Source organism: Stigmatopora nigra, chromosome 17 (assembly GCF_051989575.1).
Source record: "Stigmatopora nigra isolate UIUO_SnigA chromosome 17, RoL_Snig_1.1, whole genome shotgun sequence".
Taxonomy (NCBI): domain Eukaryota; kingdom Metazoa; phylum Chordata; class Actinopteri; order Syngnathiformes; family Syngnathidae; genus Stigmatopora; species Stigmatopora nigra.
The window spans coordinates 1,323,176-1,350,159 of NC_135524.1; the positions used below are offsets into that span (position 1 = coordinate 1,323,176).

The window sequence follows — 26,984 nt, forward strand, 5'->3', positions numbered from 1 at the left end:
TGAAAAAAAGTAAAGACTGTGGATAGGAGGTTCTCGAACATCGGATGCAAGCCGCTCTTTGTCCACTTGGTCAACGGATCGACCGACTGCTGTCGCTGTGAGGCTCATGTACTGGAAAAATGAAGTTTTGTCTCCTCTTTCTGAGGGAAACACGGTTTTGTCCACCTCGAAACAGGTAAATTCGACCAAAAAATATATATTTATTTATATAGATATAAAAATTTTGATAGGGTTTTTTTGCAGGTTTTTTTTTCATGCAATCTGCTTTTGTAATATATATATACATATATATGTATGTATACCCACACATATATATATATATAATTATTGATAGGGTTTTTGCAAGTTTTTTTAATGCATCAATATATATATATATATATATATATATATATATATATATATATATATATATATATATATATATATATATATATATATATATATATATATATATAAATATATATATAATGTGTATATATTAGGGTTTTTTGCAAGGTTTTCTCTTGCAATCTGCTTTTGTAATATATATATATATATATATATATATATATATATATATATATATATATATATATATATATATATATATATATATATATATATATATATATATATATATATATATATATATATATATATATATATATATATATATATATATATATATATATATATATATATATGTATATAGATATACAATTATTGATAAGTTTTTTTGCAAGTTTTTTTAATGCATCAATATATATATATATATATGTATATATTTGGGTTTTTTGCAAGGTTTTCATGCAATCTGCTTTTTTAATATAGATATAGAATTATTGATAAGGTTTTTTGCAAGCTTTTTTAATGCAATGTGCTTTTGTCAAGGCACAAAAAAGGGTTAAATCGTGTTTTTTTTAATTGCAAGTGTGTGTTTCGGGGGTCCCTGTTGATTGACATCTGAAATAGACACCCACATAACCTCTTATCCCATAGTTATTTGTCATTAAAGGTAGTTTAACCCCCCCCTGAAAATAGACACTCATTCTATTTTAATCCCTAATCGTGTCCTGGATTGTAAAGGGAGAAAAAAGCAATTATTCCAAGGGGCTAATTTCGGTTGTAGAATCATTTAGAGGGTGTTTTTTGGGGGTGTCAAATTAAGGGGGTTTCTTGTATAAAATGTAAAATGTTTTCTTGGGTGGGTTTGTGTTTTGTTGTAGGTGATCTCCAGTGAAGGTCAAAGTGTTGCGGGGAGCAGCGTGGAAGTCAAACACGTGCAAATGGTAAGAAATGTCCAATTTTTTTTGTCATTTTTAAGGCATAAAAATGTGTTTTTGGTGGTAAAATGAGTGTTTTTGGCTATGCAAAATAGAGGAAAAGCTCATTTTTTTAGTGTGTTTTCCTGTTAATATATTTGAATCATTTAAATACATGAAATGAGTAAAAAATAACCAAAAAATTATAAGAGTTTTGGTTCTGGTAGTAGTAATAGTTGTTATTGCTAGGATTTAGTTATGTTATGCTAAGTTAATGTTAAGTCAGTGATTTTTCTACACCATTAAAATTCATCTTGGAATAGTATTTATATTATTTCATGTATGTTATAGGGATTAAACATGTTTTTGGGGGATAACAGGTCATATTTATGACAACGTGGGCTTAGTTTGTGTATGAAAAATTAATATGATTTGCAAGAAAATTATGTTTTGAAGGAAATATGAGTCATAATGTGGGAAAACGAAGGGTGGGGGGCGTTTCTTTAGCATTTGGCGATAAGAGTTTGGATTTTTTTGTTATTATTTTTAATGATAAAGACCATTACTGACTTGGTCTTCCCCCGAAACCCGAACCCCGTCCGTCCGCAGTCTCAATCGGACGCCGAGTCCCAGAGGTCGAACATGGAGCGGGATGAGCCACGCTCGTCCCCGAGCACGCCGTCGACTCCGTCCGTATGCTCGCCCACTTCCACCGGCAGCTCCGTGGCCTCCACCGGGAAGAATGTGTGCGCGAGTTGCGGCCTGGAGATCCTGGATCGATACCTTCTTAAGGTAAACTTCACAAACGAACATGTTTTATTGCTTTCTTTTATGTTTTGGTTTTTTAAACGTGCCGTGACATGTTGTTTTGGAGACGGGGATCATAACATTGTCGTTGTTTTATTTTGAAATCACGTCAAAACAGTCGTTTTTTCTTCTTCTAAGTTAAATTTAAGGTGATTTTTTTTTGTAAATGGAAATTTAAGGAAGAGAAATATGTTATGCTGCTTAGGTGGTTTTTTAAAATGATTTTATATCTGTTTTAATTGTGAAGGGAGCGATTGGAGGGTTAGTTATGCATTATTTTGAAATGGGGATATGATAAATATATTTAAGGATGTTTGCATTTAATATTTGAGAATAACATTGTTGCCAAATTATGCTTTTTTACTGATAAAACAACAATATTTTGAAATATACTTAGTAGTATTTCTCCTAATAGCAATTTTTGAACTGCAAATATGAATTGCATTTGGCCTCATTGTTCTTATTTTGAAAACCACTGCCTTTTTATTTCATGCTTTAATGTGAAAATACTGCAAATTCATAACTGCATTTTTCCTCCATATACAAATTTTGATGTATTAAAAAAAGTGTAACTACATATTTTATTTTGTCCAGTAATCTAAAATCTAATTCCAGATTACGTATTTTTTTCCTATGAATTGGCATAATGATGACATTATTTTATGTCATTACTATCAGAGATATGTCTGTTTTTTGGGCAATATTTCCATGGTATTTTTAATAAATCAATTTTTTATGTGTTTTTAGGTGAATAATCTAATCTGGCACGTACGTTGTTTGGAGTGCTCGGTTTGCCGGACGTCGTTACGTCAACATAGTAGCTGCTACATCAAAAACAAGGAGATCTTCTGTAAAATGGATTATTTCAGGTAGGGTAAGTTTATGATTATTAACAATTTTTTTGCAACAAAAAAGTGCCTTCACTTTTCCAAGTGACCTTTTAGTCCATTCAAATTCAAAATAATAGGCCCAAATTCACTCAAATCTTACTTTTAAGTGACTCGGAATGACTCGTTTTTATAGAAGTGTTTCGTCAAATGATGCGTTATTTAATTTTTTTATAACATTAAGTTATATTGTTGTCAATATTGATAATAGAAGCTTTGGCTGGTGATTCGTCGTCTTGTTTGGAACAAAAAGTCAAATGCAATTCAATCAAAATATGGGATTATGTATACAAAAAATATTTGGCTAAAATATGTCAACATTTAATTTTCAGTTTGGCTATTTGCAAATTCATATCTAATATAGAAAAGAAGCACATTTTTGTACATCTGAGCTCATTTTATGATGTTTTATTGCATGCAAATGGAGAGAATGATAAAAAAATTATATATATTTTTTGCAATTTGACTTGGCTAAACCAAATAGCAAATATGACTCATATTGTTTTTAAAATTTAGAATGCATGATACATAAATCTACATTTTGATCTCATTTTATGACGTTTTATTGCATGCAAAGAGAGAAAATGATAAAAATATGGGAGTTTTTGCAGTTTAACTTGGCTAAACCAAATAGCAAATTAGCTTAATGCATCATTATTGCAATCACACAATCAAAAAATGACTCATATTTTGAAAATTATCAAAATGCATGACCCATAAATCATCATTTTGACCTTATTTTTATTTTTCCAAAGTACGCATGATGCAATCATCATCATCAGGGACAAAAACGGGGTGTTGTCGTCACGTCTTCATCTTAGTGGAGTGCTTCCAATTTACAAAAAAAATGCATTTTTAACACATTGGCGTACTTGAGATAATTAGAGCGTCTTTTCATTATTTGAGGCCGTATCGCTGCTTCATTTCATGTCAGGAGTCAAAATGGTGGCCGTCAATGACTTTTTGAAGTAAAACGCTTGAAGATGTTTGGCTCTCGTAGCCTCCTGATTACGGGAAAATGGAGGCATTTAAGTTTGCCCCAGCAAATTCCTGTCTGATCCTATTATGCCCAGTATGTGTACAAATTATATCTTTGACTTTATACGCTGCAAAAATACTTTGTTTTGTATTGCGATTCACATTAATACAAGTTAAGGGCAAGTATAAGAAAGACTAAAAATGGCATGGGAAGGGATTAAAATACGTTTTAACATTAAAACTGCTTTTAGATCTTTAAAAAAAGGACTATGTTAGAATGTATTGCATTAAATTGAATTCAAATTGCTAGAAAATACTTTTTAAATTGCAAAGTTACCCTTTAGAAACCTTTATTTTTTAAGTATTTATCATTTTGGGACCCGAACATCAACATCTGATCAAAACCTGACGCAAAACCACAATTAAATTTGTTAAAAAACACTTTTCAAATTGCAAAGTTACTCTTTAAAAACCCTTTTTTAAAAGTATTTTTCATTTTGGGACCCGAACATCAACGCCTGATCAAAACCTGACGCAAAACGACCGCGCTGAGGTTTCTAATCACCAGCAATTAGTCGTCCTCTAGTCCAGCAATTAGACCGCCCCGAGTGCCCGGTCAGAGCCATTTTTTGGGGGGTAACCAATGTGATTCTTATCCCAAAACTATTAGCTACGCTCAATACACACGGCCTCGTGTATATGTGTGTATATGTGTATATATGTGTGTATATAAAGCCACACAAGTACTGTACCGAACCAAATCACACACACACACACGTTGGGTCTCTGTTTATTGACGCATGTCCAGCGGCTGTCAATCACGGGCTTTTATTATTTTCACAACACGCATTTGTGTTTGCTCTGCCGACTCGGCGTTCGTACTCCAGCTGACCTCTTTGCGTTTAAACTTCCCCCTCGCCGGTCAACCCCGGCACCCCCAAATAATTGCCGCCCGGGCGGACTGTGAGTCATTATTAAATATGTAAAGTAGATGGTAAGAGTATGTGAGATGGAGAAAGGTAGAAATGGATGTTGTGTAGGGATATGTTAGGTTATGTTATGCTATGTTATGTTATGCGCATATGAAAGGTGAAGTAAATAAATACTGTTTTTGTTTGTAGTTTTGAGGAGTTGACATAAGTTTTGGATAAGGTGGGGGTTCATTTTTGGGGATTTTTGTGGAGAAATTAACATTTTTTTATATTTATAAATATAAAGTTGTCCAATTTTTAATGGTTTGGGAACAATTTGAGTTAGGGGGTCCTGGATTTGTTATTTCTGATTTGTAAAAATGTATTTTTATACGTCCTTGTCATAAGTTATTTGATTATTATTATTTGATTGGATGATGTTGAAGTTAGAATGTCATTTATTGTAATTTATATTGATTAGCATAGCGAAATAGCTTAGCGTTGACTTGGAATTGGATTGTATTAGAAAATTAGTTGACATATTCATGTAAAAAGGCAGTTTTTTTCTTATTATTATTAAATTAGATTAAGTTGAACTTAGGAAGGCATTCATTGAACTGATTTATAATCTAATTAATATTAATTTGCATAGCAAAATAGTCTACAGTTCACTTGCGATTGGATTATATTAGAAAACTAGTCAACATATTCACATTTAAACAAAGTTTTATCAAAAAAGACATCCAAAATTGTTTTTTCCCTCTTTTAAAATTTTCACGTTTAACAATAACAGTAGGCTACCGCTCATTTGCATAATTATACCTTTACACACTCATTTTTCTGCAATTCGCCGCCAATATCAGGAATAAAAATTGGCACTTTTACCCTAAAAAGTTTTGTGGGGGTTTCAAACCCCCAACCTGAGGATGCTTCCTCATCAATGTCCGTCTCTCATCTGTTTTTTTTGACTGACAGCTGCTTTAATGGGATGTAATGGCAGGAAATCAGAGTTTGTGGGTGTGTGTGTGTGTGTTTTTTGGTCCAAGTGGGGGTGCCGGATTGAGGTTGTTGGGACGAACGTGGTGGACATAGCTTTGCTGTGCTTCTCAAATGACCATTTCACACTAATACACACATTTTTATACACAAAAAAGTACACGAATAGTGTCACACAGGAAGTCTGATCACTGTTGCAATCAGGCTCACTTCGGGGGTGCTTGTACGGTACCCCGGAGTGAGCTTTGTTAAGCACGAGGCATTGCTGAATTGTCAGTAATTACTCATCAAGCCACCTCTGCTTAGGTGATTAGGTTACTATGGCAACACGCTCAGGGGAGAACAGCCCCTTTTTTTCTTTTTTTTTTTCTTCCCGGCAACTGGATTTGTAAAAAACGATAAAACATCTGTCAAACAAAGACTGGATTCATCCAGTGTGATCAGGGTGGATGTGAAAGGGGGGGCTGGAAATTAAGATTTTGATTGATACTTTTTTGGTTGAAAAAAGTCAGGTTATTTGAGGATAAAAAGTTGTAAACAATTGAAAATAATATAAAAGTCAGACCTTGTTAAAGATGAGTCAGTTCATTTTGTTTAAAGCTTGCCATTTAATATACCCCCATTTAATACACCCCCATTCAATATACCCCCCATTTAATATACCACCCTACTACTATACCCCCCATTTAATATACCCCGCATTGAATATACCCCCTCCATTTAGTATACCCCCATTTAATATACCCCACATTTAATATAACCTCCTATTAATAAACTCACACAGTGAATTCAAAGTACGGCTTATATGCGCATATTTTAGACTTGACAAAATACCATAACGCAACCCAATACAGTAATTTATTTCAAAATAGAGAAAAAATAAACAGATAACAACGGCTAATATGTGAGAAAATACAGTATTTATTCAATTGAGGGCCGCAATGGAGGGAAAAATGGCAGTTTTGTGTCTTTATTTGGGTCCTATTTGGCATTGTGATATTGGATCAAGGCTATTAACACTTATTTAAAGTCAAGTCTGTAATCTGGATGTGGCGTGTGTTTAAAAAATGGAGTAGAAGGCCTTAAATGGGGGCCTGAATTGAGTGATGATTTGCAGCGTTGGCTGCTTTGTGTCTAGCAAGCACAAAGCTGACAAGCTGCCACACTCCATTAGCCGCTCGCTGGCTGGCAAAAATGCTTTGCCTTTTTACTGTACGGCCACAAGGAAATCTGGAAGCATACGCCGCTACGCTACAGTGTTTAGCGACAAAATACGCTTTCACAATGACGTGGAAAATGGAAAATAGCAGCCACGAATTGGTTTAATGTGGTCTTCTTTAGTCAAGTTATTCCGGCTTTGGATGTAGTAGATCTGTTTGTGTACTTTCACATATTGAATTGTTAGTTATGGGAGATTATGTCTAATATTTTAAGCGAATTTTAAATTTTATACCCTTAAAGAGTTTGTTTTCGAATCTGACAGAAAATGGCGTCCAAGATGGTTTCATACTGGAGTTGCCAAGGCCAAATTCTTATAAAGTGTATTTTGTAAATGTACTTTTCTTATATTCCAGATATTAACTTCAATGCAAACCATGAGAATTGCGATATAAATCAGCAATTGCAGTTTTTTTAATATAAATATGAAATATTCCCCTAATATTGCATGCAACTTCACTACATTTTTCAAATATTATGCCTATTAAAATTCATTTAAATTGCCTTAACTGCAATAATTGAACTGAATGTCTTTATTCTCATTATACAAGTACAATAATATTTAAAACTTCACCATAGAATGCAAACAGTAATAAATATTAGTCATAAAAATATTTATAGCCAAAAAAATTTATTGCTGTTGCCATTTATTTCAATTCTTAAATTATTCCCAATTTAAATTTGAAAGGACAGTAGTGTACTGTTGTTTGTTATAGTCATCAACTCCCTACTGTGTATTTAAACCCCGTATTTTTCCTTCTTGGCTATATTTGCCCTGTGAAGTCAATATTTTTGTCCACTTTTTAATGTTTTTTAATGTAATTTTCTCCATAAAAATCTTCAATTATGCATCAGCACTTCCCAACATAACATAATACTTCCACACGGGTTTGAAATAGACAGACAGGGTTTGCTTAACAAGACAATTGGCAACACCTGGGTCACTCACGCAAGGGGAAGGACAAAAAAACCCACCCAGCCACTAAACTCCAAAAAAAACATAATAATAATCATTCCCATGTATTCCCACGTCATATGTGGACAATGTCGTGGGATTTCCGTTGCTGGGAAAGTGACCTTCATTCGTGTATGTTAAGGATAGATTTGAATATACTAGTTTCATGTTCAAAATGCTAGAACGACCAATAAGAGGAGGGGAAGACGCTCGGGATGATTCAAGGCACAACAGTGGGCTTTCATCCCAGACAGAGTGGACTTAAAGTGGGCTGATTTTCTGCCAAAACCCACTCAAGTGCCAGCCCTTATACTTGCTCCAACCCCCTCAAAAACCCACACCAACCCACACACACACACACACACACACACACACACAATCTCAATTTCAACCTTTTATAGATACATTGTTCTTGTTTTTTTATTTTTTGCTGCTTTTTGGGTATTTTCTCCTTGACTTTTAGCATTTATGGGGGTGATAGATATCATGAGGCTAGCAAAGTGTGTCATAGTGCTCATGATTGGGCTTTCATATAAATTATTGAGTTTTTTTGGCAATTTAGAGAAAATTAGAGGGAAAAATATATATTTTTAGCGCAGTATGAGTATGCTATGACATCATAAGGGAGCTTAATATGGGATATTTAATTATCTGAGTCCATTTGTGTATCATAGTGTCAGTAAATTCATCAAAAAATCGTTTTCTATTAATACAATAAGGTTTATTTTGCAAAATTCTGCTTTAGTTCAACTTTTTTTTGCTCTTTTTCGAATTTCTTTTGTCTAATTTAATGTTTTTTCTTGTATTTTTTCCAAAAACGACATCATCATTGGCAATATACACAGTTAAACCATAAATAAAAACAATTATATGAATAAAAATCCCCTCTAATTAGCCATAAACTTTATCTACCCAAAAATTATCACACCAAGCACATTATGAGCCACAATTTCGCCCGGCTCTCCTATTTTTATAGCATATTTTCTCACTTTAGACGCTAAATTTAGTTTTCCTTTTCACGTGGCATTTCCGTGACCAAAACAGCGCTTCACTCGGCGGCGCATTTTTCTTCTCACATGGGATTATTCGGCAAAAATGTCTGCTTAGCCTCCGTCAACGCAATGTTTGTCTCCTTCTGTCCTCAAATCCATTTACAACGGCTAGCTAGCACGTGTATGGCCGCCTCCAATAAGCCAATCACCAATGGTCCGAGCAACGTTTACATTGTCGCGTGTAGAACGATTTCTGACCTCAGCGTTGCTATCGGTTACGGTGATGTCATCGTTCAAGCACAGTACCAAAAAAAGTGTGTATATATTTGCCTTTGTGTGTATATGTGAAAGACATTTTATTTTCTTTTGTTTGTTTATGTTTAAACTCCAAAAAGTGAGTGTAAACCACATTTTTAGGCCAAGAATTTGTCAGTCCTCCACAAAATAGGCCAAAACTTGCATGTTAGTGTTTAATTTGGAGTTTTAATTTGATTTATTGAATAAGGAACAGCATATATTAATGAATATATTTATATTCATGTTAATGAACATATGTAAGATTGTAGCTTAATGTAATTTTATTGGTTTAACAGGCAAGTAAGCTTTAATATGATTGGTCAAGAGGTTCAGAGACAGAAGTTGACATATGCTAATTGCTATTGAGTTCCAGGTATGAAGAGAAAAGGCGCTATGGCTAATTTAGCATTCTTTTTGAAGGGAACTACACAGTCACCTCTAGAGCCAGCTCTTGGATTTTTTTGGTACCAAATCTTGCAGTTAGAATTTTTTAAAAATGTTTTTCTTCTACAATAGCGCTTTGAATTGAATTATGGCATAAAAATATTTATGTTGTGGTGTTCCCTTTGCCTCAGCCGTTGTCTTTTTCTGTCCCCCACAGTAGGTTTGGTACTAAGTGCGCCCGCTGTGGCCGTCAGATCTACGCCAGCGACTGGGTGCGGCGCGCCCGGGGCAACGCGTACCACCTGGCGTGCTTCGCTTGCTACTCGTGCAAGAGGCAGCTGTCTACGGGGGAAGAGTTTGGACTGGTGGAGGAAAAAGTGCTGTGCAGGATACACTACGACACCATGGTGGAGAATCTTAAGAGAGCTGCAGAAAGCGGTGGGTGGAGCTAAAAATTATACAATTAATTCCTATTGACTTTCATCTCAATGTCAAAGTAGCAAAATGGAGGAAAACCGATTTTTGGAGAATTTTTTTTGTGTCAAACTATGAAAAAAGTGCGATTTATAGTCCAGGTTATACGGTACCGATATGTCATTGTGGAATTTTAACCATTTTTAAGTGATTTTTTACTTGGCATGATTTTTATCATGCAAATATAGACTTTTACTTTGACTTTTATATTTTTTAAATGAAATATTTGGTTATTTTGATTGCTTAAATTGGTTTAAAAAAATGGAACCCAGAGGGAAGCATTTTTTTCTGGAATCACTAAACAGCAACTGTATTTTTTTGCAGGCAACGGTATCACGTTAGAGGGAGCGGTCCCAACGGAGCAAGACAATCAGCCAAAACCAGCCAAACGGGCGAGGACGTCCTTCACTGCCGAACAATTGCAGGTAACACTCATCCTTCCTTTTATCAGTCATAACATAAATACTCCATACTCCTAGTTTTCCTACATTTTATGTATTTTTTATTTTACAAAACTGTCACAAAAAGCTTGTATACATGTATTTTTGTGTGAAAACGTACAGTAATCCCTCAAATATCAACCAAACATGACCGTTTCCATTGAAAAATGGCAAAGTAGGGTCACCCCTATTATAACTACCTTTTAATGTATCTTCATTGCTGAGTTTAGGAGTTTCAACAAAAAAATCACATTTTTATGAACTTTGTAAACTTAAAAACTTAAAAATTTATATATATTCTAAATAATAGCATAAAAAATGCTTAAAAGCGATAATCGAGGGAAGACTGTAGTACAGTAGTCATAATAGTACAAACACTGATATTTGCAGCTATTTAATATGTCAACGTTACATTTAAAGCCATATGCCACTTTTCCACAGATCATGCAGGCCCAATTTGCCCAAGACAACAACCCGGACGCCCAAACGCTCCAAAAACTAGCCGACATGACGGGTCTCAGCAGGCGAGTTATACAGGTGAGCCCGAAAGCCAATGGCGTGTAAGAGAGCATGGTTGTAATCTCCTCCCCCCGCCCCCTTTTTCAGGTGTGGTTTCAAAACTGCAGAGCAAGACACAAAAAGCACACCCCCCAGCACAGTGGGGGCCCCCAGGGCCACCCCCCGTCCAGGATAGCCTCGTCTTTGCCGGACGATCTTCACTACTCGCCCTTTGGAAGCCCGGATCGGGCGCGAATGGTGGCGCTACACGGATACATTGACAGTAAGTTATAACTATTATGACAATACAAAATGTCTTTGTCAGAATATAAGAAGTAATTCAAGTAATTATACAACGTATACAAAACAGATTAGTATACAATTGCAGTTGATATTAATTATTAATAATGCCATCCAGTAAAAAAAAAAAATATATATATATATATATATATATATACATTAACACTGGCCATTTAAAAGACTATATTAATTTATTATACCCTTATTTTTATTCATTATATATTCATATTTCATTTGATAAATATCTATTAATATTTTTTCTTAAATTCTGTCTTATACATTTATATTTTATTTGATATATATATTAATAGAAAGTATTTGTATGTATTATATATTTATATTTTATTTGATAGATATATTTATTAATACAAAACATGTTTGTTTATTATATATTTATATTTTATTTGATAAATATAATTATTAAGAATTTTTATATTTTAATCATTTTATTGATCTGTTTTTTGATGTTTTTTAAAATATTTTCTCAGGTCACCCATTTTCGGTTCTGACCTCCCAGAGTCTCCCCCATCAGGCCATGTCGCTTCCCCAGTTGCCCCTCAGCCGCTAGCACTCTTTGACTACTTTCCACCCCCTCTAAGACCCCCCCAAAAGGCCCCCAATCCCTCCAACTTCCCACCACTGGATCCTCACATGGATCCCACCAATAAATGGATAACATTCTTTACCAAACGACTGGAAATATCTCAAAAAAATGAAAAAAAAATGAAGGACGACCACAAAAAGCACAAGTTTTGAAACGTTGCTAAATTTCAGGTTTCTTTCAACAGAATTACTTACAAATCTTCCATAATTAAAAAAAAAACAAAAAAATTAAATGAAATAATGTCTGTGTTTGCTTGGAGTGAAACAGTATTGGTACAAAAAAATGGATTTTAATGAAAAATGCTAGTAAGATGTGACTTTTTATGTGTGTGTATGTGTGTGTGTGTGTGTGTTGGGGGCGGAGTCTGTGTTGGAAGTACTTAAGCGCCACCCACCACGTTTGTAAAGAAGCAAATTCAACGTGAACCTCAACGTTCCTTGTATTTATTAAGATGGAAAAAATCCCTGTAAAGCACTTTTGTTTTTCTTCTTTGGACTTTTTGTAAAATGAAACGACGATGAAAAAGATACGCAAATGTTTATTTGATAATTAATTGAGTGTTCATCCTCAATGTTTTGTGTAAAGAAATGCAATAAAAGACAATGTGATGAACATTTCGTCATTCATTTGTGTGCCAAAAAAGACCCAAAAATTGGTTTATATTCAAAAAATAATCAAAATAGTCACACTTTAGTCTAATTTGTAGTTTTCTTTGGTTTTTGTAGTTAATTATGCTTTACGATAATAGATTTTGGGATATAAATGTAACATTTTCAGTGCATTTTTAAGCTGTTTTGAATGTTTTATTAGCCTCATTTGCAAAATAGATGTTTGACCAGAAAAAATATATAAATATTATCCAAAAATGACTTTAATATGGCTGACAATAAGTATTTTTTTTCATATTTATATGACTTGGGAAGAAGGATCATCTTGGAGGGCCTCGGGGTTGAGATCTTCTGCCACTCGACATGTTCGCACAATCCACTCACTTTCTGAGTCATCTATATTAAAAAAAAACATAATCCCATTAATATTACATTCATCAAATAGCAAGTTTATGTTCAATGCTAATTTTATGTTAAGGTCGGCTTAATTATGACCTACATTAGATGAAGAAATTACAAAATAACCACCATCATACCCTGACCCCCAATCTATCGAGAACTCGATTGTCCCATTATCTATATCTAAAAGTATTTTACTGTGTCTGTATTCTCAAGAAAAACACATCTATTTATTCCTGACCTATTTATTTACATCTAAATACATAACAAAACCATATTTTTTGACATTTTTTTTGTGTATCCCTCAAATCCGGACCATCTCATCTCCCCTAAAACACAACAAAACCATTTTTTTGACAGTATTTTTTTGTACAACCCTCAAACCCGGCCCTCCACGATTGACGTCAATCAAAACAAGTACGCCATACCCCCCAAAAAAAACCATTTCCCCCCGCTTGACCGACACTTAAAAGTCAATCTTCCCTTTACACTGCATACTAATCACACCACACATGAAAAGACACATAATGGCGACCGAGCCCAAGAATTAAAAAAACGCGGGTCACTTTGCGCAAAAAAAAAGGCAGCTTGAATCGTCAAGTGCCATTCAGGTCGCTGGTAAATTCACTCAAATCAAGATAAGCCTGACAATTAACAGAAAATAACTTCTCACGGCCACTTCAGACACCCGTAAACAATGAACCTTCACAAAATAGCCGACCCAATTTTTTGTGTGTTCTCCCAAAGACGGCCTACCAAAAAAAAAGCAGATAATACCGCAGTTTGTCAATTGTTAAGAGTGAAATGTGAAGCTAATTGCAGGGGAAGTCGCTCTTCTCTAGAACTGGCGCAGCTGCACACACTTGAGCAACGTACGCGGACCTCGCCCAGTAAAAGGTTGGCGCTCGTGCGGGTTGGGGGGGCCCCGGTTTGAATCCCGTTTGTCGGCTGATTGTGTGTAATTTGCCAGTGTTAGCGTCGACGCTAACAGCCACTTCAGGGACAAAAACTCTCCCCTAATTTTCTTTCTACCTGATCGTGAAGGATAGATGGTGGTAGGGGGCGGGGGCGGAGCCAAGGGGGGTTCGGTCAATTCAACTTATCGGCAGCTGCAAACATTTTACGTCCGTCTTTGTGGCTGTAAAGTGCAATCATGGTGGACCTCGTCACGGGGTCAAGAGGAGACCCCTAAAACCGACATTAATGGTGATTAGATTGACCCCCCTCCCTGTTCACGGATTCGGTAATGGCGGCCTTTTTCGGATTGGATGAATATATATTCATGTTTTGGAGGATTTCTAGGTGGTGTTGTGGACTGGTAGTGTGCTTAAGGGTTAAAGTATTTGGGTTAGTTGGACTTTTGGGTTGGTTTGAGTATTGTGTCAATCATGGGTTGCCTTTCCTAATGTGATCAGGTGTGGGTAGTTTGTAATCAACCTTTGTCTGTCAATTTAAACCCTGTGTTTGTTAGTAAGATTCTGATTTCTCTATTTCTTCCCTGACAGGTTTAGTTTTGTTATTTGATTCCAAGTTCTTGTTATTTACTTAAAACTACTCATTCTTAGTTGGTAAAGTTTTTGTTAGGGACGCCATGCACTCCCTGAATTTGGGTTCAACTCCACATGATTTTTTTTTGGGGGGGTGGAGAATCTAGCTGCCATTACTGCACTGTTATTCAGATTTTAGGATTTAAACTAAATTGTGAGTGTTTGAAGTGAACTGAATCGACATTTAAACCAATTATAGAGCGATATAGATTGTAAAAGGTGCTTTTTTTGTTTTTTGACGTGATTAACTAGGTCTCAAAAATCATGTAGGTAAAAAAAAAAAAATCTGTGCATTTTTGTTGGAAAAAATGTTGTTTTAGTTGACCATTTCAGCATCATTTTACAGGAATGCGAACATTTAAGAGGGAGAGAAACTACTTTCTTGCTGTTATCTGATTTTTAGATGAACTGATATTAAATAGCAACCCTTAGAATTACCATGAATGTGAAAAACTTGGATTTCCAATACAATTTTCGACATTTACAGTTAAAAACCAAGCGCTACATGTTGAAGTCGTCTGTACCCGATTGACTTGTACGATATTATCACAAATCCAAACAGGGTCCGCTTGGATACCCATCTTAAAAATGATCACCCATGCATGACCGCTCTTTGGATTGGTCATAATAATCTTTTACATTTAACGTGCAGGCCCTGACGTTATCTGAATCTGTGAAGCACCTCGAGACAAAGGGAAAACCCGTGGTGAAGTCACCAGAGGTGCTTTTCTTGGCACTGGAATGTTTTTCACAGTAGAAACCTTTTCAAAGGGGAAGTGCTTATTCCAGAAACAGGAAAGTGCGCCAAACAATATGGAAGCCTTTGCCGTTCTGCTTGCCAAATCAATGTTTGTTTACAAATCCTACATCGTGTACACTTTGTTTCGTACTTTCAAAACGGGGAAACTATAAAAAAAAATGGTGTCAAAGTGGCGGCCCGCGGGCCAAATCTGGCCCGGCGGATCATTTTGTGCGGCCCGGGAAAGTAAATCATGAGTGCTGATTTTCTGTTTTAGGATCATATGAAAATGAAGAGTATAGATGTATATTATGTTTCTTGATTTTTCCCCTTTTGAATCAATAATTGTCATTTTTAATCATTTTTTTCTGTTTTTAGTTCAAAAATCATTTTGTGAAATCTAAAAATATATTTTAAAAAAGCTAAAATGAACATCGTTTTAGATCTATAAAAAACTGAATATTCAGGGCTTTTAATCTAGTTCTTTTAATCAATTTGTTAAAAAAAACTAAATATTATATTATATTTCCTGATGTTCCCCCTATTAAATCAATCATTGTCATTTTTTAATCATTTTTCTGTGTTTTTAGTTCAAAAATAAATTCATAAAACCTAAAAATATATAAAAATATGTTCTGTTTTCCACTTTAATATGGAACATAATGATTTAAACAGATTACTTACCTGCAATTCTCAGGAATTCCCCATCATAGGCCGTAATGGTTCTAGTCATCGGATCGTAGAAACCATCCCCGCAGTCGTAGCAACCTTCAGGAATATCACGTGGAGGATGCAAATCCGTCAACTGGGATTCACCTACATGCAAAAAAATTAATAAATAACATGTAATCCTTTATTTTAGTGAGTTAAATGGCGAGAAATGGAACCTGCTGGGCGAAGACCATTGCATCTCTCAGTGTAGAAACGCCTGTCATGGCCGTCACAGTAATCCCAGTTCTTCTCCTGGTATGGCAACCCATCGTCAAAGGTGAAGGATCCCTTTTATAATGAAAAATAGAAGGCTATAATTGTTTAAATCATGGTTTGTAATGTTTAGTTTTTGATCATTTTGTGTTATTTTTTACAGCATGTTCAGAAAATGGCAATGTCTCCATAGAAAAGCATTTTTTTTACAATTCTCACAGGGCCTATATTTGTTGGTTTTGACTAAAACTAGCTTAGATGAGACCCTAGGGTTTAGCGTGCATATCCCTTAAAAACAAATGTTTTTTTAAATGGCATTCTTAAGTGCATTAAGCGGTTTAAAGGAATGTCTGTTTTTTTTCTGTGGTTGTTTTTGGTAGAGTTTAATTGGGGAATTTATCGACTGTTTTCCATATGCTCGTGTTACTTTTTTTTGGTGGGGGGGGGGGGGGGGGTTAGCCTAGTTATAATGCAGGTGCAAGGAAATCTTGGCTATATTTAGTCACGGTTCATCAAAACTATCATTTGAAACGACCCTTTGCCTGAATTGATAATAATTGCAATCATTGCTGCAAACGCCATAAATAGCAGGATATAAAATACACCTTTCTAAAGTACAAAAGCGGGGAAACCCAATAACCGCCCCCAGAACGACGAGTGATTGCCGTAACGTGTAGCAGATGTAACGAGAAGTATAATCAAATGCATACAAAAAAAAATGAAGAAGACACACTTGTGTTGCTATGCCATTCTCCCAGGTGGCCTCGTATTTACTTCCATTTGGAAAGTGAAGCACACCTGACCCATGAAACATCCCATCTTTCATCTCCCCTATGTATTTAGTCTCCGACAGGAATGTATATTCCCCTTCTCCTTCCATTCTGAAAATACAGTACAAAAAATGATGTCAGCATTAGTATAGCCTTCATAAATAGGTCAAAATTTGCCTATATACTGAAATCTATTGTTTGAAAACTACAAGGCACCCACTTAAAATACTTAACTACCCAAATAATCTTTATATTTATATCAATCTTAAAGAAATCCATTCAATATTTTATCTATACCTGGCATTTAGAGTTGGGCCTTTGTAACTGCTTCCAGTGAGCTCCATCTTTTCTTAAATTCATCTGCAATACAATAGTCCAAATAAAAGGTCCTCTTCTTATTATCACACAGAAAAATCTAAATTGTCAAACGGAAAATAGAAATAGTGGAGGGTGTCCAAAATAGTCGATAACTTTGGGATTATGTAACGTCAAACCAACTGAAAGAGCATCACTTCGTCATGTTGACTGTGTACTGTTACCATGGCAACATAGTATCCGTCAGAAAATACTAGGATTGAGAAAATGTTGCGTCAAAAAGTGTCTCATGTTTTAATTTAAATATAGATGTATATAAATTGCGTAAAATGGCCAAAAGCAGATATTTGAAAATAAATACTTGAAATACGAAGTGCGCAAGTGCATTTGGGTTTGACGTCATTTTATTTTACGTCATCAACACTCGCCTTTTACTAGCCACTCAACCGAAGGCGAGCTGACCTTCTCCGTGGGGGAGACCTTCAAACTTTATCTTCCACATCGTCGGTTTTTTGGCGTGTGCTTTGTTATAAACGCATGCAGCCATGCCGGTGGAAATCCCAAGTTTGCAGGAGCTGAATGTGGAAGAGGTGAGCAACGTTGTGAAATCAAATTGCACTGGATCGTAGAAGCTAACTAGTTAGCCAACAACAACTCCAATTGATTGTAGCCTGGAAAAATCAGCTGCGCTAAACTCGTCCATTTAGTCACTATTTATTCAACATTGTTTTATTTGAATTATTATTTATTATGACTACCTATTTATATTTTTGACACATTGAACATGACCTTGGAACTCGAATTTTGATCAGTTTTGATTGCAATTGTGCACCACTGGAAATGTAAACAATAATTGTTTGTGTTCAAAATGTTACATTGTACTGCTCAACTCCATTGGAGGAAGAGCTGCTTTTTTTTCCAGAAAAATATTGAGATGAACGTCTGTATAACCCTAAATTACAGACACATCTCATAACTCCATGGCTGTAGTTTCATAAATTGTAAGGTAGGAAGTATTAGGATTAGGATTTCTTGGGTGTATTACATTTTTTCCAACAGTTGCTGGTAATAAATATGTTATGTAGATTCAAAAGTCCAAATGGCTCCCAGGTTAGAGAAGGTGTCTTTTTGGGGAAATTATGGAGACTAATTTGTGTCTGCAATTTCAGGTGAGCGTCTCATCCGCGGTGCTTAAGGCAGCCGCCCACCATTATGGCTCCCAGTGCGATAAACCCAACAAAGAGTTCATGCTCTGCCGCTGGGAGGAAAAAGACCCCCGAAAGTGTCTTCAAGAAGGGAGGAAAGTCAACCAGTGTGCACTTGACTTCTTCAGGTACATTTGTCATTTGTTGTCATTTTGGCCTTGAAAACAACAATATATATGATGTCATGCTAAATGCTAAGCTAGCTCTGCCTATTAGAATGAACCACTTGTCTTTTTTAATAAGTTCCAGGTAAGCACTTTAAAAAAAACATGAATTGCAATGTCTAAACAAAGAAATAATATGGAACCTTAAGATATATTTTGTATATATGCAATATTATAAGTACATTGTCTTAAAATGTGTCATGTATTTACAAACAAATGATGAAAATGGGTTTACAGTATCTTTTTTATGACATAAAAATGGTCCAATTCAAGAAAATGTCTACTGGAATTCTCAAAATATTTTTGGCTTCGCTAATCAAGTGGGTGTTATATATTCAAAAATGATTCGTCTGTTTTGAGTCGTTGAAACGAATCCCTTCAAAATGGAGTCCCGGCGAGGAGTCAGTCATGTACTCCATTGTGCATGTTGGCCATTTTGGTTGTGGGTGCCCAATCTTAGTGCGATTGTTATTGTCAGGCAAATCAAGGGGAATTGCGCCGAGTCGTTCACAGAATACTGGACCTGTCTGGATTATTCCAATTTGGCCGAGCTGCGCCAATGCCGGCGGCAACAACAAGGCTTTGACAACTGCGTGTTGGACAAGTTGGGTTGGGAGAGACCTGAACTGGGAGATCTGTCCAAGGTGAGTTTATTGACCAACCGCCCTTGAGATTTAAAATACATTTAGAGACATTACATTTACATAACATTGTAAAACATCTTGATATCAAGTAAGAAAAATATTACAAAGACATTTTCAATAAGTTTTCTCTTTGCGAGGCGTTTAAAAAACATTAAAAAAGAGAAAACGCCAAGGATAATTTACTTATTTAGTGACTAATAGGTCCAAAATAAATTCTCCTTGGTGTTTTCTCTTTTTAATTTTTTTTTAAAATGCCTTGTAAATACTTGACAACATCAAGCCGACCCACTAAAATTTAGTGGATCATCATAATGTTGTCCTGAATCTCATAATCACTTATTTTAGCCTTGTTATTAGTATGTTAGCCTCTGTTGCTAACATGATAAAACCCCTGTTCTCTTTAGTCTAATTAGTTTAAGATTATAATTTTTTTATAGATTTTTTTAACCTTATCATTGACAACAATTTCTTCACAATAATTATTAACTACTGATGAAAAAATTTAAACTCTAGAGGCTACTAGTTTAGCCAAAACAATGTGTACTTGTACAAATCAAGTAACCGTTTTTTTGTTTTGTTTTGTAGGTGACCAAGGTTTCAACCTCTCGACCTCCAGTCGAGGACCCCTACCACTCTCGCCCACGCCCCGAGCCCAACCCCACCATTGAGAGTAAACTAGAGCCTTCCAAATATGGCAGTAGGTTGTTCTTTTGGACCTGGTGAGGGCACTGTTTTCCAAAAGCTAGCATAAAATTTCAATAGTGCTTCTACTAGCACTCTCCAGCATTTGATCCTCAAAGTTGTCACCATAAAACATATTTTGACAAAAGAAAGGCCGCTTTCCTGTAAATGTCAGGAGAGAACTTTGTCGTCACATAATAAAGAGATAAATTAAGCGGACTTTATGTCTTCTTTTTTCTCGCTATTTGTGTGCATCTGCACTTTGTCCAAGCGTCTGCTGTCAGCCTGATTGAGGACTGGGTCAAAGGTCAAGACTAAAGGTGACGACTACCTGCAGTCTCGGAGAACCGCTTCTGCTTCCTTCTTTTATCCAAGCTCGCTTCCCGTTTCCTGACGGAGCGGCAAAAGAAGCGCTTTTGAAAGGTTTGGCGGCGCCGGCTCACGTGTGCCGCTAAGCGAGGATGCCGTGACCTCTAAAGGGAAAGAGTAGCCAATTGGAAAAACTCGCCCTTCTGACCAACAGATGTTAGGGTAATGGTATTCTTTCAGGTTTTTTTTTTTACCCAATTGGTCTTTTGTAAGCTAGTTGTCAGTCGGCTTTGGTCTTTTAGCCTCTGCTGTGTTCTTGATTTCTACAGGGAATAAATAGCAACATTCCAATTGGCAGCTCAACACAGAAGTCGAGCAGGTGTTTACTCTGACTGTTCCAGCTTTGGGTGTAATAGGGTGGATAGTCCTCCAGCATTCATCAGAAAATTCAAATAAGAACAGATAAGTTATTCAGCGCCTGATAAAAATGGAGCTTCCCGAATAGAGGCATTCTCTTTAGGAACTTTGGTTGACCTGGTTTGGAATTGGAAACAATTTCTCTTATCCAACATTAAGGGAGTCCTAGTAGTTGTTGTATTGAACTCAAATCTCAAGGGGATTGTTCAGCCCTCCCAGTCCGATGTATAGCGCCACCAGTGGCCGCCCTTGAGTTCACCTCGTCTTGGATAGGCGGGTACTAGTATGGTATGGTGCTCGGACGTTTGGTCGCCGGTCATTAATTATTAATTATATTCATGAGATAGAGTTAAATATACAAGTACTGTTTAATATCTATGTACAATTAACCGGCGACCAAAAGACTGGCGACCAAATGTCCGGGGACCAAATGTCCGGGGACCAAACGTCCGGGGACCAAACGTCCGGGGACCAAATGTCCGGGGACCAAACGTCCGGGGACTAAACGTCCGGGGACCAAACGTCCGGGGACCAGACGTCCGGTCACGGTATGATATGTAATATTAATAGAGGCAATCCAACTTTGCTGTTTTTCAATTTTTGCTGACCAGTCTGGTCTACAGTATCCATAAGATTACTGTATTTCTATACGTTCCCAACAGAACTGGATAATTTTGCGCAAGCAATGGGTGTCAGGGGGCATTTTGCTAGCACTGCACGTGGCAAAAGACGGAATCCCCCTCACAAGGTGTGGTCTTGATCAACTGAGGTGCAGGGGAAATGTCTGACAGAACCTCTCCTGACCCCAAGAAAGGGGGAGGAAAGACTTAAGTCCAAAGAGGAAAGGACCTAGAGGAGCGTGCCCGGCCGGGCGGGGATAACCACCAAGGGTTGACCAGGTCCAAAAAAATGGAGGAGGAGGAGGAGGCCCCCCAGGGCTCGTGGCAGGGCCTCGCCTCCATGCGACTCGCAGGAAGCGGCGGGTCATCGTCGTTTGACACGCCAGCGCCACAGGAAACGGGCTCTGGCGCAGGAAAGAAATACAATACGGGGCTTTCACAAAGCAACAGCCCGCCAGGGATAAAATACGGGATCTGGCTGTTTTGTAACAAGCCTGTCAATAGCTAACAACCCCCCTAGTACCACCACCACCACCACCAAGGGTGTCGCAATTAAATCGGCGTTTGCATTGGCGAAGAGCACCAAACGGCGTAGTCCGAAATGGAGTTGTAGATGGAAAGTTGACCCTCATCATCCCTAAGGTTAAGAGCCCCTACTGTGGGCACACTCCAGACAGACCCCCAATAAAGGAGATGGGCTTTTATCTGTTTATGTTCCTGGCCATTTTTGTGTTCTGTGATCTTATTTGAAGAGCTACTTTAAAGTTCTCTTGCACTTGGCTTTGAACCGCCATGCTGGAAAAGAAAAGTGCCCGGATTTCCATTTTCAATGCTTTGTTTCGGATATAAGCCAGAAGAAAGAAAATAAGGACTGTAAAATGATACAAATTTGGTCAAAACTAAGCAGAACTTGGTTTAAAAACACCAATAATAATAATAACATTGAGGAAGAAAAAGCTTAAGATTGTCAATTTTTACTGTCTTTGTTTACCCCCATTTTGAAATGCATTCATTTTCTGAACTGAGGATCATGGGGGTGCTGGAGCGTATCCTAGTAAACTACCACCAATCATAGCTTGGGGCAATTTAGAATACTCAATTTACTTGGATCGTTTCGTCACTAAATTAAATTATGAAATGCAGGAAAACATCAAAATGACCCACTAAAATTTACTGGGTCAGCTTAATGTTGTCCTGCATCTCATAATCACATGTTTTGGAGTACCCAGAGAAAACCCACTCAGGCCCAATGCAAACTCCAAACAGTGAGGACCCACCCGGCATCAAACCCGCGACCTCAGAACTGTGAGCCCAGAAATATGACCCAAAAATATATTTTTTTTTATTTAAAAGGAATGCCAGGAAAACTTTGAACACGTTTGCTTATCTCAAATTACAAATGTTCTTGGTAGTAAGCTGGTACTTGGAAAATATATCATCTTTTTTTCACATTTCATTTCAAGCCCAACAATTAAGACCAATCTAAAAAATCTGGAACTGAAAACATGCCACTGGTGCCACTTTTTAGGACGCCACCACGGCTCATGTTTTGCATTCCAGGCCGACACGCCTGGCAGCGGACGGCACGTCCCGCTACAGTTTCGCCAAATGCCTCACTTAAAAAAAAAACAAGGCGCCGAACGTGTCGGTGGGTTCGCCGTTTAAAAAACAAGACTGAACAGGAACGTTCTCACTTCACAGCGCGCCAATATTAGTTTATTTTGATGACTCAAATAGATATTTTCCTATTTAACGGTGTTATAATATAGTCCTAAATTCCTGTCTTATTTTTTTGGCAAGTTAACATATTCAAGTATGTACAATTTCACTTCCACTGTAAAAAATACCCTGCCAGGACGGCCATATTCTGCGGAAACGCCGCTATGTTTATTCCACATGTGTAAAAATACGACTGTAGCCATTTTTTTTCTTGTGGTATTCTAGCAAAGTGGACTTATGTGATGAAATGAAACGACAGACAGCTTACGACTAGAGAGACGTTGTGGTTTAGGAGCTGGTCTTTTGCATGTATGTCTTCATACATATGCATCCAGAAAGCTTTAAGTGTTTACATGTTTTCCTGTTCGTACGAACAAGGCCGTTACGATCGTAGCACGTGTTTACGTTGGCTCAAACCCAGATTTTCGTCGCCCCGTCTATGCCGATAGATCCACTTCTCCATTGTTAGCTATTGACGTTCCTTTCGAAGCCAACAACCAATCCCGTTTGAGCTTTTTTCCTTCTTTTTCTGCTATAAATCCAAGCCAATTGGCTTTCATACCGTCATGGCCGTTTTTCCTTATCTCGCCCCAATTCGGCCAAACGGATTTCACCCAGCTGCGCCGTGTTCCAGTTCAACTTTTTAGTCATTTTTTCCTTTGGATCATTTTTTTTTGTTTATACGTTCTGGCCCTCTTGTCAGGAAAATGATACATAATCATCTTTTTGGTGTGAGGTAGTGTGAAGAATGGATTTTTGAGTTAGAAAACAGGGCCTCTTTTGATAGGCCGACATTGTTGCATGACTTCATGACTTGGGAAATGTGGATTGTTTTTGGATGATTATCACGACGGTAATTCATCAATTGGAAATTTCACATAACTTTGAGCTGTTATGGGGAGACTTAATCTCATTGGTCAGTTGGTTGTGAATTCTCCAACAAGTTTTGAGGCATATTTTTGAGTTTTTAGTTTGTTTTATTGAATAACTAACATATTTATACTCATGTTTAGGAACATATATGTATGTAAATATGTAATGATTATAGCCAAGAGCTAATTTCTGTTTTTAGTAGTCCTTTGTGTAGGTTGAAGACAAACAATCTACAACAACTACACAGTCACCTCTAGAGCCAGCCCTTGTTAATCTATTGGAATTTTCATTTAAAGTTTAATTTCATCAACCATTTTTAAAAAAAAAATCCATTCAATTGAATCATACTCAAACAATACCACTTTTTTGGAGGTTTTTCCTCAAAATTTCATGGTAAGATTTCCTGAAAATACTTAAAAAATCTTTCATTTGTTCAACATAACAACTCCCAGGCCTATATTTCTTTCCCACACTAAAAAACTAGTCCAGCATTTTAGTGGCTCGTAACTATTGGTTTCCACTCTTTTTTTATATATATATAAAAACAACAAACTCTGTTGGCAGTCAACTCGCTAACTTTGTTGCTTTTCTGACTTTCCAAACTGTCTCTTCCTATCATGTCACTGCTGTTCCTTCTTGAAAATAAGCTTTGACTCCAACCCACATAGGAGTCACTTTGCCCTTTTCAATTCCCATTAAGCCTTTTGCTGACAATATTACAGCATCCAAGCTAATATTGACTGAAGTGCTTGATCTTATGTACTGAAAACATACCCACACAAAACAAAGTGTTGCCAGTTGTTAGTTGCCAAGCAAAGTTAAATCGTGGTTCCCATGGCGTGGAACCCATATGCCGCTAATGCTGTTGTGCTTGCGGGTTCCTTCAAGGTATACGAAAGCATTCCTCATGTAAACATTGCTAGTTAGAGAGGACACGGGGCGTCTCGGGCTACACACTCCTCTGGGTGGCTCCTATCTGACGCAGAGTTTCGGGTTTCCTACGTATGTCAAGGTATATTAGCCGCTACGTGGGTCTCGGCGGGCTATCAGTCAGGGCGACCTTTCCGTCCACGTTTTCGGTCCTAAAACTGCATCGGATGACGTGGCCGGCGTCCCCCGTTTCGCTTGTCCCGGTTTGCCCTGATGAAGGTCTTGAGTAGACATGTTTTTTTTGGGGGGACTTACAAAATGTCCAATTGGGATTTTGTTGTTTATTTAATCGCAAGTTTTAAAAGTTAGGGCAGTAGTCTTGTGACCGGAACGTTGCAAATAGAAGAGTAACAGGGCTTGTAATTGGATTTACTGTATAAAAATATCGTATATAAGTCGCACTTGAGTATTCGACGAACGAAAAAAATAGTGCGACTTATAGTCAGGAGATACGGCACTCTATCACATCAATACTCAAATTTAAGTGGAAACAGTAATATTTTAGACTGACTTTATTTTATAAATGAGTAAACTGGTCTTCTTTTAATAGATTTACCTTTAAAAAGTAACATATATAAATCGCACTTGAGTATTTGCCAAACTTCCCCAAAAAACTGCAACTTATACTCAGGAAATTCTGCATTCTATCGCATTAAATTTTGAATAATTCACCTGTCCCCCCATAATCCCAATTCCACTTAAATAATCGTATAAATAAATTTATTTGTGCCCTTCCAGGACCGAAAGTAAAACCCACTACGTTCACTTAAATAACTTGAAACTGACAGGACTATAATCTTCCAAAATTTGTTTAGAAAAACCTCAAAACCCAGCAAAAGAATATCATTTTTACGCAAATGGACCAAAACTGAAACAATTTAGCCACAATCACAAAACATCCAAAATAATACAAGTATACAAAACCCCGATTTAAAGAGAACCAACACTTTTTATACCTTTATTCCAACGCAAAGAAAAAAAACATCGTCTTATATTCAGATCAATGAATGTCCCTTTACTTCCTGGTTGACTTTATCCTTTTAACTTGGTACACCTTCACCGGCCAATTGCTTACTTGTGAGTCAAAACCAACTTTTTGCCCAAGAAAAATAAACTGTCAAGGATTTTTCCTGAGAGGAAACCTTTAGTTTACTATATGACATGTTGCTTAATAGTGCTAAAGTGTTCAGCGTTCTTTAAATAAACAATGTGGACTTTTGCATAGTGGGGGCATGAAAAAAAAAAAATGTAGGGAGCCTCTCCGGCACCCCCCCAATCCGCATCTCACATATGTCTGCAATTTGGCTGCCTTGTGTATTTTGGAAGTTGGGGTAGGGGGTGCGCGGGGGGGTCGGAGAGGAACATTTCAAAGTAAACGAAAGAAGGAAAGTCTTATCCGCCTGGCAGCTGCGCTTGGGACCAAATTGCTTTCAGCTGATGCGCTGCATCTCAAACTTGCTTGGGTAATGTCAAGTGATGCATTGCAACGCTGCGAAAACAACACACTAACACACACTTACACACACTTACACATGGACAAATAAATAGGGAAATGTAAAGAAAGGATTGCGGTGTCAAAATTGGAGTGGATGTCGTTGATAAGAAATGCTGTTCATGTAGTTTTATTGAGCGGTGATGTTGTGGAGGTTTTTTTTGCTGTATTGTTGGTTTGATTATATATTTTGTGTCAAAAATTGTTAAATTTAACCAAAAGGAATTTTAGTTTTTTTAAATTGTTGGTGGAATTTAATTTTTAAAAATGATAGTTGGATTTTAATTGAGATTATGAACTGAAATATTCATTTTTATATTGAAAGTATGTGTGAATGCTTATTTTGGAGTATTAAGTACTAAAAAGTGGTTTGCACCTAAATAGTAATCTAACCGAATTTTTTTTTTTGCATAAAAATAGTGTAAATACTCTTCTTCATTGAAATATTGTTATCACATATTTTCTAAAATGCATTTTACGGTTTTCAATGCTCATCTTGGAATACCCGAATACTATAAAGTGGTTTGCACATAGATAATAATCTAACAGAATATTTCCTTATTGTTTTTATATAATAGCATACATCAAAAATAGCCATTGAAATATTGTTATCACGTATACATGTTTCTAAAATGCATTTTACTAT

At 36.6% G+C, this 26,984-nt stretch overlaps 3 protein-coding genes across 4 annotated transcripts; 2 read left to right on the top strand and 1 right to left on the bottom strand.

The window, feature by feature from the left end:
- The first annotated feature begins 34 nt into the window (after positions 1-34).
- Positions 35-12,012, top strand: lhx6a (LIM homeobox 6a). Of its 2 annotated transcripts, none has more exons than XM_077737797.1 (9): positions 35-175; positions 1,206-1,268; positions 1,851-2,033; positions 2,796-2,917; positions 9,884-10,104; positions 10,465-10,565; positions 11,022-11,117; positions 11,187-11,361; positions 11,867-12,012. In XM_077737797.1, the coding sequence occupies exons 1-9, from the start codon at positions 107-109 to the stop codon at positions 11,944-11,946; spliced, it is 1,110 nt and encodes a 369-aa protein (XP_077593923.1). In that variant the 5' UTR covers positions 35-106; the 3' UTR covers positions 11,947-12,012. The 2 variants fall into 2 exon arrangements, with proteins under 2 accessions (XP_077593923.1, XP_077593925.1); XM_077737799.1 differs by having other exon boundaries at positions 9,887-10,104.
- An 823-nt stretch (positions 12,013-12,835) lies between these two features.
- Positions 12,836-17,528, bottom strand: morn5 (MORN repeat containing 5). Its single transcript, XM_077738005.1, has 5 exons — positions 17,267-17,528; positions 16,933-17,080; positions 16,163-16,274; positions 15,960-16,091; positions 12,836-12,986 (listed from the first exon to the last, which is right to left on the bottom strand). The coding sequence occupies exons 1-5, from the start codon at positions 17,311-17,313 to the stop codon at positions 12,889-12,891; spliced, it is 537 nt and encodes a 178-aa protein (XP_077594131.1). The 5' UTR covers positions 17,314-17,528; the 3' UTR covers positions 12,836-12,888.
- Positions 17,529-17,675: 147 nt separating this feature from the next.
- On the top strand, positions 17,676-20,197 carry ndufa8 (NADH:ubiquinone oxidoreductase subunit A8). Its single transcript, XM_077738006.1, has 4 exons — positions 17,676-17,874; positions 18,454-18,617; positions 19,132-19,297; positions 19,883-20,197. Exons 1-4 carry the CDS (start codon positions 17,830-17,832, stop codon positions 20,018-20,020), a joined length of 513 nt encoding a protein of 170 aa, XP_077594132.1. The 5' UTR covers positions 17,676-17,829; the 3' UTR covers positions 20,021-20,197.
- Positions 20,198-26,984: the final 6,787 nt, after the last annotated feature.